Source organism: Arachis hypogaea, chromosome 10, assembly GCF_003086295.3.
Source record: "Arachis hypogaea cultivar Tifrunner chromosome 10, arahy.Tifrunner.gnm2.J5K5, whole genome shotgun sequence".
Lineage (NCBI taxonomy): Eukaryota > Viridiplantae > Streptophyta > Magnoliopsida > Fabales > Fabaceae > Arachis > Arachis hypogaea.
Window position 1 is genome coordinate 28,705,387 of NC_092045.1, and position 17,258 is coordinate 28,722,644.

The 17,258-nt window shown below is 40.4% G+C and overlaps 1 protein-coding gene across 1 annotated transcript; it reads right to left on the minus strand.

The window, feature by feature from the left end:
• Positions 1–2,990: 2,990 nt before the first annotated feature.
• LOC140175622 (uncharacterized) lies at positions 2,991–5,022 on the minus strand. The gene is made up of 3 exons (XM_072204148.1): positions 4,909–5,022; positions 4,012–4,461; positions 2,991–3,617 (listed from the first exon to the last, which is right to left on the minus strand). The coding sequence occupies exons 1-3, from the start codon at positions 5,020–5,022 to the stop codon at positions 2,991–2,993; spliced, it is 1,191 nt and encodes a 396-aa protein (XP_072060249.1).
• Positions 5,023–17,258: the final 12,236 nt, after the last annotated feature.

Below are 17,258 nucleotides of genomic sequence, written 5' to 3' on the forward strand. Positions count from 1 at the left end.
ATCCGGTGGTAATACTGGAAGATAGAGTGCTTTGGGCCACAGCCAAGACTCAATAAATAGCTATGTTCAAGAATCATCATACTTTACTAAGAGAATCATTAACACTATCTGGACTCTGAGTTCCTAAAGAAGCCAACCATTCTGAATTTCAAAGGATAGAGTGAGATGCCAAAACTATTCAGAGGCAAAAAGCTAAAAGCCCCGCTCATCTAATTAATACTGATCTTCATAGATGTTTTTGGAATTCATTGCATATTCTCTTCTTTTTATCTTATTTGATTTTCAGTTGCTTGAGGACAAGCAACGATTTAAGTTTGGTGTTGTGATGAGCGGATAATTTGTATACTTTTTGGCATTGTTTTTAGTATGTTTTTGGTATGATCTAGTTAGTTTTTAGTATATTTTTATTAGTTTTTAGTTAAAATTCACTTTTCTAGACTTTACTATGAGTTTGTGTGTTTTTCTGTGATTTCAGGTATTTTCTGGCTGAAATTGAGGGACCTGAGCAAAAATCTGATTCAGAGACCAAAACGGACTGCAGATGCTGTTGGATTCTGACCTCCCTGCACTCGAAGTGGATTTTCTGGAGCTACAGAAGCCCAATTGGCGCGCTCTCAACGGCGTTGAAAAGTAGACATCCTGGGCTTTCCAGAAATATATGATAGTCCATACTTTGCCCAAGATTTGATGGCTCAAACCGGCGTTCAAAGTCACCTCAAGAAATCCCAGCGTTAAACGCTGGAACTGGCACCCAAATGGGAGTTAAACGCCCAAACTGGCACTAAAGCTGGAGTTTAACTCCAAGAAGGGTCTCTGCACGAAAAATGCTTCAATGCTCAGCCCAAGCACACACCAAGTGGGCCCGGAAGAGGATTTTTATGTCATTTACTCATTCCTGTACACCTTAGGCTACTAGTTTTCTATAAGTAGGACCTTTGACTATTGTATTAGAAATCTCTTGATCTTTGGAACCTTTTTCTTTAGATCTTTTGATCACTATGGGAGGCTGGCCATTCGGCCATGCCTAGACCTCATGCTTATGTATTTTCAACGGTGGATTTCTACACACCATAGATTAAGATGTGGAGCTCTGCTGTACCTCGAGTATTAATGCAATTACTATTGTTCTTCCATTCAATTCCGCTTGTTCTTTATCCAAGATATCACTTGTTCTTCAACTTGATGAATGTGATGATCCGTGACACTCATCATCATTCTCACCCATGAACAAGGTGACTGACAACCATTCTTGTTCTACAAGCGATCAAGGCCCTAGTGAATATCTCTTGGATTCCTGATTGCACGATGCATGGTTGATCGCCTGACAACCGAGTGCTCGCCTGACAAACGAGCCAACCATTCCGTGAGATCAGAGTCTTCGTGGTATAGGCGAGAACTGATGGCGGCATTCAAGAGAATCCGGAAGGTCTAACCTTGTCTGTGGTATTCTGAGTAGGATTCAATGATTGAATGACTGTGACATGCTTCAAACTCCTGAGGGCGGGGCGTTAGTGACAGACGCAAAAGAATCACTGGATTCTATTCCGGCCTGATTGAGAACCGACAGATGAATTCCGCTATGCTGTGACAGAGCATATGCAATCGCTTTCACTGAGAGGATGGGAGGTAGCCACTGACAACGGTGAAACCCTTGCTTAAGCTTGCCATGGAAAGGAGTAAGAAGGATTGGATGAAGACAGTAGGAAAGCAGAGAGACGGAAGGGAAGGCATCTTCATGCGCTTATCTGAAGTTCCTACCAATGAATTACATAAGTATCACTATCTTTACCTTTATGTTATTTTCGTTCATCACCATTACTATTTGAGTTTGCCTGACTAAGATTTACAAGATGACCATAGCTTGCTTCAATACTAACAATCTCCGTGGGATCGACCCTTACTCGCGTAAGGTTTATTACTTGGACGACCCAGTGCACTTGCTGGTTAGTTGTGCGAAGTTGTGTAATGCCATGGTATTGAGCTACCACGTTTTTGGAGCCATTACCGGGGATTATGAGAGTTGTGAAAAAAGTATTGTTCACAATTTCGCGCACCAGCAACCAAGTTTATACTAAAAAGAGACATTCTATCCTGCAGCTTTATTCTTGAACTTGCTAATCTAGTCAAACACATACCACCACTGATCTCTATTCTAGTTCCTACTATATTGGACTTTTACTTTCTGTTTCAAACGCATCTCTTATTCAACCAAAAGGCAAAAGGACAAGACATAACATTTAAGTAAGATGAAAATGAAGACAAGCACTTAGACCAGAACACTTGATTGAAAATTAAACAAACAGAATTCAAACTACTTAAACTAATCAGCAGGGGTACATTAAAACTTCCAAATTAAGTACTTCAAATCAGAGAGAATTAAGTGGCAATACAACCTCTGGGTGGTGTCTTCTAGCTCTCCTTTTGTCATCATCATTCATAGCTATTGTATCTTTCTTTTTGCCCTTTGATGATGATGCATAGTTATTCCAGAGATTGATTGAATTCCTGCAAAGTTATTGGAAGTTGCTTGTTCCCCAAGCACTTGAAATATGGTTAGCATGCATGAATGGTTGTAGGCTCTTGAACTTACTTTGGTGTGTGAACACCAAACTTAGTTCCTAGCCACTGTTTATGATGCAGCAAGTTGCTTGCATACATGAGACCTTGTGCTTTTATTAAAGAAAACAGATCACAGACTAGAAATTAAACAAGTGTTAGGTAGTTTCTCTGATTGTTTGGGGCCAGTGACTATTCTTTCAGAGGGTTGTGATGTGTTCTTAATGAAATCTGTTGTGGGACACCAAACTTAGAATCACATATTCCCCCCTTAAATTGTTTTGGTGTACAACACCAAACTTAGCTCCTTGCAATGTAAGGATATCTATTTCACTCTTTATTGAAATAGCTAGGAAAAGAAAACTACCTCCGGTGGGGTTGTCTCCCAACAAGTGCTTCTTTATCGTCATTAGCTTGACATCTTTCATCCTAGTTCATCCCAGCTCATGAATGCTCTCCACTTTGTTCCAAGGCCCTTCCAAGTAATGCTTTGCTCTGTGACCATTTGCTGTGAATGTATCTTTTGTAGCTTCATTCAGAAGTTCAAGGCTTCCATATGGAAGAACCTTTGTCACCAAGTAAGGGCCAGTCCATTTGGACTTGAGTTTGCTAGGAAAAATCTTGAGCCTGGAGTTATACAAGAGCACTTGTTGTCCTGGTTTGAACTCCCTTTTTGAAATTCTCTTATCATACAATCCTTTAGCCTTCTCCTTGTATATCTTTGCATTCTCATAAGCTTCCAATCTGAACTCATCCAACTCATTGAGTTGCAATAGCCTTTTTTCTCCTACTGCTTGAGAATGAAGGTTGAGAAACTTAGTGGCCCGGAAAGCTTTATGTTCAAGCTCCACAGGGAGATGGCAAGCTTTACCATACACCATATGGAAATGAGATCTTCCAATAGGAGTTTTAAATGCTGTTCTATATGCCCAGAGGGCATCATCTAACTTTCTAGTCCAATCTTTTCTTGTGGTTCCCATGGTTTTCTCCAAAATCCTTTTCAGCTCCCTATTTGCAAGCTCAGCTTGGCCATTGGTCCGTGGGTGATAGGGTGTAGCTACCTTATAAATTACCCCATATTTATGGAGTAGTTTTTCCATTTGTCTGTTACAAAAATGGCTACCTCCATCACTGATAAGACCTTTTGGCACCCCATATCTAGTGAAGATGTATCTTTTGAGGAATTGAAGGACAACTAGTGCATCACAGGTAGTTGTTGCTATGGCCTCTACCATTTGGAGACATATTCTACTGCTATCAAAATATATTTGAAGGAGTATGATGAGGGAAAAGGGCCCATGAAATCTATGCCCTAAGGATTAAATAGCTCTACTTCCAAAATGAAGTTTTGAGGCATTTCATTCCTCATTGTTAGTCCTCTAGCTCTTTGGCACTCATTGCATTGGTGAACAAACTCTCTGGCATCCTTGAATATGGTTGGCCAATAAAACCCACTTGAAGCACTTTAGCAGCTGTTCTTTCTGGCCCAAAGTGTCCACCATAAGCTGAACTATGACAATGCCACAGTATATCTCTCATCTTATTTTCGGGGACACACCTTCTAATCATTCCATCCGGACACCTTCTGAACAGGAATGGCTCATTCCACAAGAATTTCCTGGCTTCATTGAGTAGCTTTTTCACCTGTTGCTTGGTAAATTCTTTGGGGATATTCCTTCCCACCTTGTAGTTTGCTAAGTCAGCAAACCAAGGTGCTTGCTGTATTTGGAGAAGATGTTCATCAGAGAACTTCTCATTCACTGGTTGTGGTGCATCCTGATTACTCTCATATGACAGTCTTGACAAGTGATCTGCAACTTGGTTCTCACTTCGTATCCTATCTCTCACTTCAATATCAAATTCTTGTAGCAACAGCACCCACATGATAAGTCTTGGCTTGGCATCCTATTTAGACATGAGATACTTGAGAGCAGCATGATCAGTATATACTACAACGTTTGAACCAATCAAGTATTGTCTAAATTTATCAAATGCATATATAATTGCCAAAAGCTCTTTCTCAATGGTGGTATAATTCTTTTGTACCTCATTTAACACCTTTCTTGCATAGTATATAACATGATGCAGCTTATCTTTCTTTTGTCCCAATACAGCACCAATTGCAACATCACTTGCATCACACATAAGTTCAAAAGGAAGTCCCCATTCTTGGGGTGTGATGATTGGTGCTATAGTGAGTTTGTTTTTCAAGGTTTCAAAGGCATGCTTGCAATTTTCACCAAACACAAAAGGATTATCAACCACTAGCAAGTTGCTGAGTGGTTTAGCTATTTTTGAAAAATCCTTGATGAATATTTTATAAAATCCAGCATGCCCAAGAAAGCTTCTTACTACTTTCACATTAACTGGCACAGGCAGCTTTTCTATGATCTCTATCTTAGCTCTGTCAACTTCTATACCCTTGCCTGAAACCTTATTCCCAAGAATAATTCCTTCTGGTACCATGACATGGAATTTTTCCCAATTTAAAACCAAATTTGTTTCTTGGCATCTTTTCAAAACAAGGGTTAGATGATGCAGGCAAGTATCAAATGAATTGCCAAAAACAGAGAAATCATCCATAAAGACCTCTAAAAAATTTTCTACCATGTCAGAGAATATGGAGAGCATACACCTTTGGAAGGTTGCTGGAGCATTGCATAGCCCAAAGGGCATCCTTCTGTAAGTAAAAACTCTAAATAGAGAGGTGAAAGAAGTCTTTTCTTGGTCCTTGGGATCCACCACTATTTGATTGTATCCAGAGTATCCATCCAAGAAGCAGTAGTAAGCATGGCTAGCCAATCTTTCCAATATTTGATCATTGAAAGGGAGAGAAAGTGATCTTTTCTTGTAGCCTCATTCAACCTTCTATAATCAATACACATCCTCCAACCTGTTACAGTTCTTGTAGGAATGAGTTCATTCTTCTCGTTGATGATAACAGTCATCCCACCTTTCTTTGGCACCACTTGAATTGGGCTTACCCACGGACTGTCAGAGATTGGATAGATGATTCCAGCATTCTACAATTTCATTACTTTCTTCTGGACTACCTCCTTCATGGTTGGGTTTAGTCTCCTCTGAGGTTGCACCACTGGTCTTAAATCTTTTTCGAGCAAGATTTTGTGCATGCAGATGGTAGGGCTTATGCCCTTAATATCATCAATTGTCCATCCTAAAACTATCTTGTGAGCTTTCAACACTTCAATAAGCTTTGTTTTATCTTCCATGTTTAATGAGGAATTGATGATTACTGGCAGGCTTTCTTCTTCTCCAAGAAATGCATACTTGAGATGAGGAGGGAGGGGCTTCAATTCCTACTTTGGCACTTCCTCTATCTTGCCTTCAAAGGAGATTTTAGCTACTCTCCCTTCCATGACATCTTGTTCTGCTTCTATTTCTTCTTGTTGTTTCTCTTGACTGTTGGCTTCAAGTACTTCTTCCACTAAGTCTTCTATCATTTCCATTCTCATATGCTTTTCTTTCTTTGGTGGATATTGCATGGCTTTGAAGACATTGATGATCATTTGTTCATCATGCAACTTGAGGATCATTTCTCATTTCTCTACATCAATGATGGCTCTTGCTGTGGCTAAGAAAGGTCGCCCCAAGATAATTGAGTTGTGTCCCTCTTCTTCCATGTCCAAAATAACAAAGTCAACATGGAAAATGAATTCTCCAACCTTCACCAATAAGTTTTCTACAACTCCATTAGGTACCTTGAGTGAACTATCAGCCATTTGAAGTGACATTCTGGTAGGTTTGACTTCCTCTATTGCAAGCTTTTTCATGAGTGACAGATGCATCAAACTGATGCTGGCACCTAAGTCACATAGAGCTTTTTCTAAAGTCATGTTGCTTATGGTGCATGATATGATGAAACTTCCAGGATCTTTGAGATTTGGTGGAAGGCCTTTTTGAATTATAGCACTACACTTTTGGGTCAAGATCACTGTCTCCTTTTCATTCCAATTTCTCTTCTTGTTAATGAGTTCCTTGAGGAATTTTGCATATAAAGGCATTTATTCCAATGCTTCAGCAAGGGGGAGATTAATTTCCAGCTTCTTGAAAATCTCTAGGAACTTAGGAAATTATTGATCTTTGAGCTCTTTTTGTAGCCTTTGAGGGTATGGCAGAGGGGGAGTGTAAGGCTTCACCACCTTCTTCTGCAATTGTGGTTGCTTCTCCATGACTTGCTTTCATTTTTTTGAGACTTGAGGCTCTTCCTCTTTCTTATTGGATGTCTCTTGGTTATGCTTGTCCTCCTCTACTTGCTTCTTGTTGTCAACCTTGTCACTTTCCAATGTCCTTTCACTTCTAAGTTGAATCGTCTTGCATTCTTCTTTGGGATTTGGAATGGTATCACTTGGAAAAGCATTGGTAGGTCTTTTAGCTGATTGCTTGGACAATTGTCCAATTTGTCTCTCCAGATTCCTTAATGAGGCCTCATGATTCTTGCTGGCCAATTTTTTATGCTTCATCATTTTCTCCATCATCATCTCCAAGTTGGAGATTCTTTGGGATTCTTAGGGTGGTTGTTGTTGAGTATGAGATGTAGATGGTGGATGAAAATTATTGTGGTTAGCTGAGGGGTTATTTGGTGGATAATAAGTGGATGAGTGTTGGTTATTTTGTGGTTTTCATATGGATTTTGGTTAGTGGTTTGATGGTTCTGGTGATTTGTGTTGCGGGAGTTGTTTTGGTTTGAATTTCTTTGCCATGAGTTCTGGTTTTCTCCCCACTTTAAATTTGGGTAGTTTCTCCAAGAGGGGTTGTAAATGTCTCCATAAAAATCATTTGACCCAAAACATTGGTTGTGCACATACTGGACTTGTTCAGATTGTTGCTCTTCACAGCTTTCTTCATTTTGTCCCTACACAGATGATGGTTGAATTGTTGTGCTTACTGTAGCTAGTTAATGGCCATCTATCCTCTTTGCCATAATCTCCATTTGCTGTTGAATTTGTTGGTGCATCACTTTGTCCTGTGCCAAGATGGTGTCCACACCTTCAAACTCTAGTACAACTCTCTTTGGAGCTGGTTGGCGTTGCCTTTGATGAGTATAGAAGTATTGATTATTGGTCATAGTATCTATGAGATTCTGGGCTTCTTGAGCTGTCTTCATGAGCTGTAGTGAACCTCCAACAGAGTAATCCAAGGCCTCTTGAGCTTTAAAGTCAAACCCTCATAGAAATTCTGCAGTCTGTCCCATTCACTAAACATTTCAGGTGGACATTTTCTAATTAAAGCTTTGTACCTCTCCTAGGCCTCATAAAGTGATTCTCCATCCATTTGGGTGAAGGTCTGCACTTCTGTCTTCAATCTAATGATCCTCTGAGGTGGGTAGAATTTAGCCAAGAATTTGCTCACTAGATTATCCCAGTTGTTGATGCTTTCTTTGGAAAATGTTTCCAGCCATTGAGTTGCCTAATCTCTCAAGGAGAATGGAAATAGTAGCAGTTTGTAGATATCTGGGTACACACCATTTGTCTTGACTCTCACATATCCTTAAGAAGACTGATAGGTGTTGATTTGGGTCTTCAAGAGGACCCTTCCATAAGAACAGTTGTTTTGCATCAAAGTGATGAGTTGAGGCTTCAACTCAAAATTATTTGCATGAACATTTTGGGTGAGCATACTGCTCCCACAATTTCTTGGGTTGGGGAAGGTGTAAGAGGCTAGAACTCTCCTCTGAGGTTGGCCATTGTTGTTAGCCACGTCCTCTGGTGGATTAGGGAGGTTACCCTCTATCTCTTGGTCTTCCTCTTTTGATTCTTCTTCTCCAATCACTCCTTTCCTTTTTGCTTTTCTTCTCAATCTCAAGAAGATTCTCTCTGGTTCAGAATCAAAGAAGGTGGATGCACCACTTCTTCCTCCAAGCATACAACACAAACAAACCAAAAACCAAAACAGAGCACACTCTATTGCTAAAATGAAGTTAAGGTTAGTAAAAACAAAATCTCAAACAGTTAGTGTGCTTAACAAAAATAAAATAAAACTGCTTAATCTAGATTATCACCTACTTAATCATTGTTAATCTAAATCAATCCCCAGCAACGGCACCAAAAACTTGATGAGGGAAAATCGATTCCACACAAACTAACCGGCAAGTGTACCAGGTCGTATCAAGTAGTAAAACTCACCGGAGTGAGGTTGATCCCACAGGGATTGAAGGATTGAGCAACTTTAGTATGGTGATTAGTCTAGTTAAGCTAATATTGATGAATTAAGTGAAATTTGATTAACAGAAAGTAAATTTTAAGGAATTTAAATGTTGAATGGTAAAACTGACATGAACTTAAATGGAAAAAAACTTAAATGACTGAAACTTAAAGTGCAAGAAATTAAAATGACAGAAACTTAAATTGCAAGAAATATAAATAACTGAATCTTAAAGTGCAAGAAAGTAAAGTTGCAGAATCTAAATTGCAAGGAAGCTTAAATTTCATGAATTGTAAACGGAAATGGGTGAAGGAAATCAAACAGCAAGACAAATCAAATGGAAAATGAAATCAGAGAGATTTGTAATGAAGAAAATCAGAGGAAATGATTCATCAGGGATTGGAGATATCATAATCCATCATGAATCAATTAAGTCTCAACTCCTTTCTCAATCATATGAGTATATTTATGGCGGATTGAAATTGATTGGATCCCAATTCTTTGGTAATCCAATATCTCTAATCACAATCAATCTTGCCAATTCCTTGATCTAATTGTCATAAGAAAAGTTAGAGCACATTCTCTCATCCATAAGCCACACAAATTATCAAAACCTCGATTCCTCCCGAATAGTGTTGATTAAGAGAGTTGTGAATGATACAGCTCCAATTCTAATGTAGGTGATTCCCTTTCTGAGGCTCACACCCACATTCAATTGAATTAAACCCCCTTTTGGAGTGAATAATTCATAGTTTAAACATAAGATACCCAATAGCTACACAATTGAATTGAGAAGAAGAAGAATTTCATTGATTCATTGGAATTACAATAGAGCTCCTCCCCCTAATGAATTTGGGATTTAGTTCATCATTGCTCAAGTAAAACCAGAAAATAGAAAGTTACAGAGAAATGCAAAAGAAAAGTGCATAAGAAAAAATACAAATTCAGAACTGCTAACTTTCTATGCTGAAATTCCCTACTCACTAACTCCTCCTCTAAATCAAATTCTTCTCTATTTATACACCTTCCATTTCATCCTTCAAGTCCTTCGATTGAGCTTCTTGATCTTTGTTGGATTTAATTGGATTGGCTCCCAATGCATTTTTGAAGAGAGGTGTTCCCATTGTGTATTTCTGGTATTCACGTTGGAGTCAATGTTTTTGCGCAAACGTTGAGTCAAACGCCCCTTTGGAAAAATGGGTTCTGGTTGCTGCCATCAAGGTTTGACTCAATGTTGGAGTGTCAACGTTCACCTATCCACGCGTACGCATGGCTCATGCATACGCGTGAATGGTGCAATTTACCATTTTTTGTGTAAGCATTACCTGCGCTTTTGCACGTCTGGGGTCAAAATACACATCCACGCATGTGCGTAACCTATGCGTGAGCGTAGATGCAAATCATGCAATTCCAGTTTTTGAAAGCTTTGCGATGATGTTGGACTTAGCGTTTGAGTGGCAACGTTCCCTCCAACGTTGAATTATCCACGCGTTCGCGTTACCTACGCGTGCGCGTGGATTGTCAACGTTTTGGCTTATGCGTACGCGTTGCATATGCGTGCACGTCGATACACTTTTTTCAAAATCAAGATTTTGGAACTCATATCGCGCACATTGGCATCAGCGTTGGACTGGCAACATTCCCTCCAACGTTGCTCTATCCTCGCGTGCGCGTAACCTACGTGTGCGCATGGATTGTCAGCATTTCTAATCCGCGCGTGCGCGCATATAATGCGTACGCGTCACCACATTTTTCCCATTTTCCAGAAAGCACATTATATCAAAAACGTTGGAGGTAAGCCAACGTTACCTCCAACGTGGGTACCAGAATTATGCAGACTTTTGCTTCTGCATTTGCTTCCAACGTTTGAGGTAACATTAGTGGACTAACTTTGGCCACCAACGTTACTTCCTCTGTTTTGCTTCTTCCTCTTCTTTTTCTTCTGCTTTCTTGCTTTTTTTCTTGCCTCTTTTTCACCTATAATCAATAAAACAATTGCATCAAAGTTGGCTATAATCACAAGGTGCTTGCATCATTCATAACATCAAGCAAAATTAGCATAAAACCTTATGATAGAGCACATAAACAACCATGTTTAATTGACCTAGGAGATGCATGAAATTCCAATCCAATTACTTACTTATTACTCAAGAAAGTGCATACAACCTAATGAAATAAGTGAAAAATGCTTGTGAAACTAGCATAAGATGACTTGTCATCACAGTGTACACTGACTCAGACCCTCCAAAATAGAGTGAATCGCTAACTCAGCGGCTACACTCCCTCACACAACAATTGTTAAGCCTACAAGAGGTGCTGTAAGAAACTCGTGCCTCTAACAAGAATATAGAGGCACGACTGAACCAAGCTGAACAACACTTATCTAAACAGATAAGAGAAGAGTGCCAAGCCATCCAATTGAGGAATGGAAGGACACTAAACAGCCATTCTCATGACAAAGAGAGGCAAGGAGGAAAGGAAGCGTCAGAATGCAAAAACACAACAACCCAGGGCATGCCGTCAGGCGTTCAACACCCAGAACGGGGGCAGGCCTGGCATTTAACGCCAAGAAGGGACCAGCCTGGGCATTGAACGCCTAGAAAGAGGAGGTCAAGCATGTGCAAACCCAAGAAAAACCCCTCCTAAAAAAGCTGGTGGCCCTCCTTCTGGTAACATAGACAACCACTCTGCACCACTCAGCACACTTGAATACAAGACCGGGATGCCATATCCTCAGAAACTCTGTCAAGCAGAAAAGGATAAGAAATTTTCTAAATTTACAGATTATCTTAGGACTTTGGAGATCAAAATCCCATTTGCAGAAGACCTTGAACAAATACTTTCCTATGCAAAGTTCATGAAGGACATATTAAGTCACAAGAAGGACTAGAGGGAGATAGAGATAGTTTTTCTCACTGAAGAGTGCAGTGTAGTCATCCAAAGGAACCTACCAGAAAAGCTACAGGACCCTGGAAGCTTTGTGATACCATGCAATCTTGGAGACGCCAGTGGTGCGTGAAATAAGAACTCGCACAACTGAACCAACAAGTGCACTGGGTCGTCCAAGTAATACCTGAGGTGAGTCGGGGTCGATCCCAATCATTGTTTTGAATCAAGCTATGGACACCTTGTAGATCTAAGTCAGGCGATTAGAAAAGATAGCTTGTTGAGATAAATGCATAAAACAGGAAAAGGGATGAAATTACTTAATTTGAGTGAAAATTGTGATAAGAGAACGATTGAGGCTTTGGAGATGCCTCATTCTTCTAGATCAACCTTTCCTACTGTCTTTCTTTAATTGTGAGTGATTCTTTCTATGGCAAGCTGTAAGTGATCAACGCCGGTTTAATGGCCGCCAATCTTCCTCCCTCCGGCCGAACGCCAGGTTTAGTGTGTGCCCAATCTGAATGAGGGTGAAGCTCCTGCAATTCATCCCCTTGATGATCCTACTCAAAACGCCACAGACAAGGTCAAATCTTCCATATCAGAGAATGTTGTACCTTTATTTCTAGCCTCTACCACAAAGACCCTAATCCCCTCATACCTCGGCTGAACTGGTGTCTCGAGAAGTCCCCAACGAAGTCGTGGACTAGCCGTCTAAGATATGTATAATCAAGCTGGTGGTTCAGTGGTTCAGTGATCTTTGTTTAAGGACTCACATTGAACCCAGGTAGAATGAAGATGAGTGTCATGGATCATCCCATTCATAAGGTTGAAGAGAAAATATACATCTTAGAATAGAGTCACACACAAATTGAATAGAACAATAGTACTTTTATTAATCCATGAAACTCAGTAGAGCTCCTAACCTTAACCTAGGAGGTTTAGTGACTCATGCTGATAGAAAAATACAATGGTAAATGTGAAAGTGGGCAAGAGTCCTTAACAAGGGTGAACTCTTGTCTATATATACTGATCTAATGACTAAGGATTACAGAAATATGATAAATTGAGTTGATAGTGGAAAATTCACTTTCGGGGTCCACTTGGTGAGTGTTTGGGCTGAGCAAAGAGTGTCTCCACGTGCTAAGACTCCCTAGGGGCGTTGAATGCTGGCTAGGGGTCCCCTTTTGGGCGTTGGACACTGGCTACACCTTGTTGGGCGTTGGACACCAGGAATGGGGCTGGTGGCTGGTGTTGAACGCTAGTTTTGGGCCTTTATTTCCGAAGCAAAGTATAAACTTTTATATATTTTTGGAAAGCCTCGTATGTTAGCTTTCCATATCCATTGAGAGCGCACCATTTGGACTTCTGTAGCTCCCGAAAAGCTCTTTTGAGTGTATGGAGGTCAGATCCTGACAGCATCTGTAGTGCTTTCTTTGTCTCTCAATCAGACTTTTGCTCCAACTCCTCAATTTCAGCAAGAAAATACCTGAAATTGCATGAAAACACACAAACTCAAAGTATAATCCAAAAATTTGAATTTTATACTAAAACCTATGAAAACTTAATAAAACTTAAACAAAACATAGTGAAAACTATATGAAAACAGTGCTAAAAAGCGTATAAAATATAGGCTCATCAGAATACCAAACTTAAATTGTTTCTTATCCCCAAGCAACCAAAAGCACAGTAAGATTAAAAGAAGAGAAGGATACAATAAATCTCATAGTTCTCAATGAAACTTAGTTTCAATTAGATGAGCGGGACTAATAGCTTTTTGCTTCCAAACAGTTCTAGCATCTCTAGGAACTTAGAATCCAGATGATATTATTAATTCTCCTAGTTAAGTTCTTTTTTATTCTTGAACACAGCTTCTTTAGAGTCTTGGCCGTGACCCTAAGCACTTTATTTTCCAGTATTACCACCAGATACATAAATGTCACAGACACTTTAACTGGGTGAACCCCTTAGGATTGTGACTCAACTTTACTAGAGTCCCCAGCCAGTAGTGTCCAGAGTTTTTAAGCACACTCTTTGCTTTAGACCACGACTTTAACTGCTCAGTCTCAAGTTTTTCACTTGTTACCTTCATACCATAAGCATGTAGTTAGGGAAGCACCTCTTTTGAACTGCCTAGGCTAAGATATTTCTTTTAGGCCCTCCTAACTATTGATGTTCAAAGCCTTGGATCCTTGCTCTTGCCTTTTGGTTTAAAGAGCTATTGGCTTTTTTTGCTTTTTATTTCTTTTTCTGCTTGCTTTATTTTTTGCATATTTTTTCTTTTATTGCTTTTTGCTACTTTTTCTTGCTTCAGGAATCAATTTTTGGATTTTTCAGATTACCAATAATATTTCACTTTTATCCTCGTTCTTTCAAGAGCCAACAATCTTTAACTCGAACATCAAATATGCACTGTTTATTCATACATTCAGAAAATAAAATCAATGCCACCACATCACATAATTGAACTATTCCTAATGTAAAACTCGAAATTCATGCATCTTACTTTTCTTTTTCAAATAAAATAATTTTTCTTTTAAGCAAGGTGAAAGATGCATGGGATAATTCATAGCCTTAAGACATAAAGACAGATGATCATGTACTAGAAACAGACAATAAAACAAAATACATGAAAAACAGAAAAAATTAACATAAACAACAGGGGAGTAAAGGAAACAAATCCACCTTAGTGATGGCGGCCACTACTCCTTTTAGAAGATCCAATGGAGTGCTTGATTTCCTCTACGTCATGCCCCTGCCTTTGTTGTTCTTCCCTCATAACTCTTTGTTCTTCCCTCATGGCTCTTTGATCTTCTCTTATGTCATGGAAGATGGTGGAGTGCTCTTGATGTCCCATCATTAGTTGATCCATACTGGAGCTCAACTCTCCTAGAGAAGTGTACAATTGGTCCCAATAACCTTGGTGAGGAAAGTGCATCCCTTGAGGCATCTCAGGGATTTCTTGAGGCAGCTCTACATGCTCTTGCTGTGGTCCATGTGTTGACTCTTTGGTTTGCTCCATTATCTTCTTGGTGATGGGCTTGTCCTCCTCAATAGGAATGTCTGGTCACTTCTGACAGATTGCTAGTGAGGATGATAGAGCGTTGGATAAATCCAACCATCCTCTAGCTACTGGCTTGAGATCAAGCCTTCTCAATTGGATAGGTTTGCCTTGAGCATCCCTCTTCCACTGAGCTCCTTCCACACAGATGTCTGAAAGGACTTGGTCCAGCCTCTGGTCTAAGTTGACTCTCCTAGTGTAGAGATGTAGGTCTCCTTGCATCATAGGCAAATGGAGCGCCAACCTTACACTCTCCGGGCTTAAATCCATGAGTCACCCTCAGACCATGATACTCCAATTCTCGAGATGAGGGTTTACACTAGTGTCATGGTTTTTAGTAACCCATGCATTAGCATAGAACTCTTGCACCATCAAGATCCCAACTTTTGAGATAGGATTGGTTAGGACTTCCAAACCTCTCCTCCGGATTTCTCTTCGGATCTCTGGGTACTCATTCTTTTTAAGCTAAAAGGGACTTTAGAAATCACCCTTTTCTTTGCCACTACTTTATAGAAGTGGTCTTGATGAGCTTTGGTGATGAATCTCTCCATCTCCCAAGATTCGGAGGTGGAAGCAACTGCTTTCCCTTTCCTCTTTCTAGAAGATTCTCCAATCTTGGGTGCCATAAATGTGAATAGAAAGCAAAAAGTAAGGATTTTCCAATACCAAATTTAAAAGCGTGGCTCGTCTTTGAGCAAAAATTGAAGAAAAAGAGTAGAAGATGAGGAGAATAGAGGATATAGATGGATATAGTAGGTGGGGGTTGGTGGGAGTTAGTAGTGTATGAATGATGTGTGTTAGAGAGGTGGTATGAGGGGTTATTTATAGGGGATAAGATAGGGTAGGGTTCAGTTATGGGAAGGGTAAATGGGAGGGAAAGGAAGAGAGAGAAGAAGGTGGGGTGGGTGGAGATTCTGTGGGACCCACTGATCTTGAGGGGCTAGGGAATTCAAGTTCACTGCCCCCTTGTAGGCGTTGAATGCCCAGCTCTTGCTCCTGGCTGGCGTTCAACGCCTGCTATATGCCTCATATTGGGCGTTGAATGCCCTTGAGGGTGCTCCTGCCTGGCGTTCAACGCCAGGTCTGTGCCTTTGGTTGGGCATTGAACGCCCAGGGTCTGCCCCCTAACTGGCGTTCAGCACCAGGTTTCTGCCCATCACTGGCATTCAATGCCAGCATTATGCTCCCTGGCTAGCGTTCAACGCCAGCAATGTGCTGTTCATGAGCGTTGAATGCCCACTCTAGCCTCCCTGGCTGGCGTTCAACGCCAACAGGGTCTCTGGTCCAAGGTATTTTGTTTCCAGCTCTGGCTGTTTCTGTTTCTGTTCTAACTACTACACATGATCATAAACTCAAAAAAACATGAAAATTAAACTAATATAACTTAAATAAACTTAAAGAAAAACAAGAAAACATTAATTATTGATGGGTTGCCTCCCAATAAGCGCTTCTTTAACATCACTAGCTTGACAGTAGCTCCTTATGGAGATGGATAGGGGCTCAAAATTTTGCCCCTTACAGTGAACTTCTTGCCTGTGCTCTCATGGATAAGTTCCACATGTTCTAGAGACAGGATCCTGTTCACAGTGTGTGAAATGACAGGATTGTCTATGAAGATAACTCTCATGCCAGGTGAGAGGCCTTCAGTGGAAATCTTTTTGTCCTTCCAGCCTTTAAGTACTTTCTTTTTAGTACCTTTGTTCTCAGTGTTTGATAGTGGCTGCCCAACACCAAACTTAAAATTGGTGTCTGGGGGCTCTGTATAACTCTGCACTGAAAGAGAAGGTTGAAGCACTTCATGTTTATGAATGGTGCTTCCTTCAGCTGAGGTAGAATGAGGTTTATGAACTTTGAATACAAGACAGTCCTCATTTAATTGCAGAACTGGTTCTCCTCTGTCTACATCAATTACAGCCTTGGCTGTGGCTAGGAAGGGTCTTTCAAGGATGATTGATTCATCCTCTTCCTCCCCAATATCCAGGATTATGAAGTCAGCAAGGATGTAAAGGTCTTTAACCTTCACTAAGACATCCTCTACTAGTCCATAAGCCTTTTTCATGGACTTGTCTGCCATCTCTAGAGAGATTCTTGCAACTTGTACCTCAAAGACTCCTAACCTCTCTATTATAGAGAGAGGCATGAGGTTTATGCTTGACCTTAGGTCACACAGAGCCTTATCAAAGGTCATAGTACCTATGGTGCAAGGGATTAAGAAGCATCCGGGATCCAACTTCTTCTGAGGTAACTTCTGCTGAACCAAGGCATTGAGTTCCTTGGTGAGCACTAGAGGTTCTTCCTCTAATGGCTCTATGCCAAACAACTTGGCATTCAACTTCATGAGAAGTCCTAGGTACCGAGCAACTTATTCCTCCCTAGTTTCCTCTTCCTCATTAGAGGAGGAGTACTCTTCAGATTCTATGATCTTCAACCAAGAATTCAAGAGAACTTCAATGGGTTCCTCATGAATCTTGGGTTCCATCGGTTCTTCAATAGGGGAGTTCTCAGTGGGCTTAGGGTTTCTAACTACCCCTATTGTAGCATTCAATGCCAGAACTTGCGTGTCTTTGGGCATTGAACACCCAGCTTGAATGCCTTC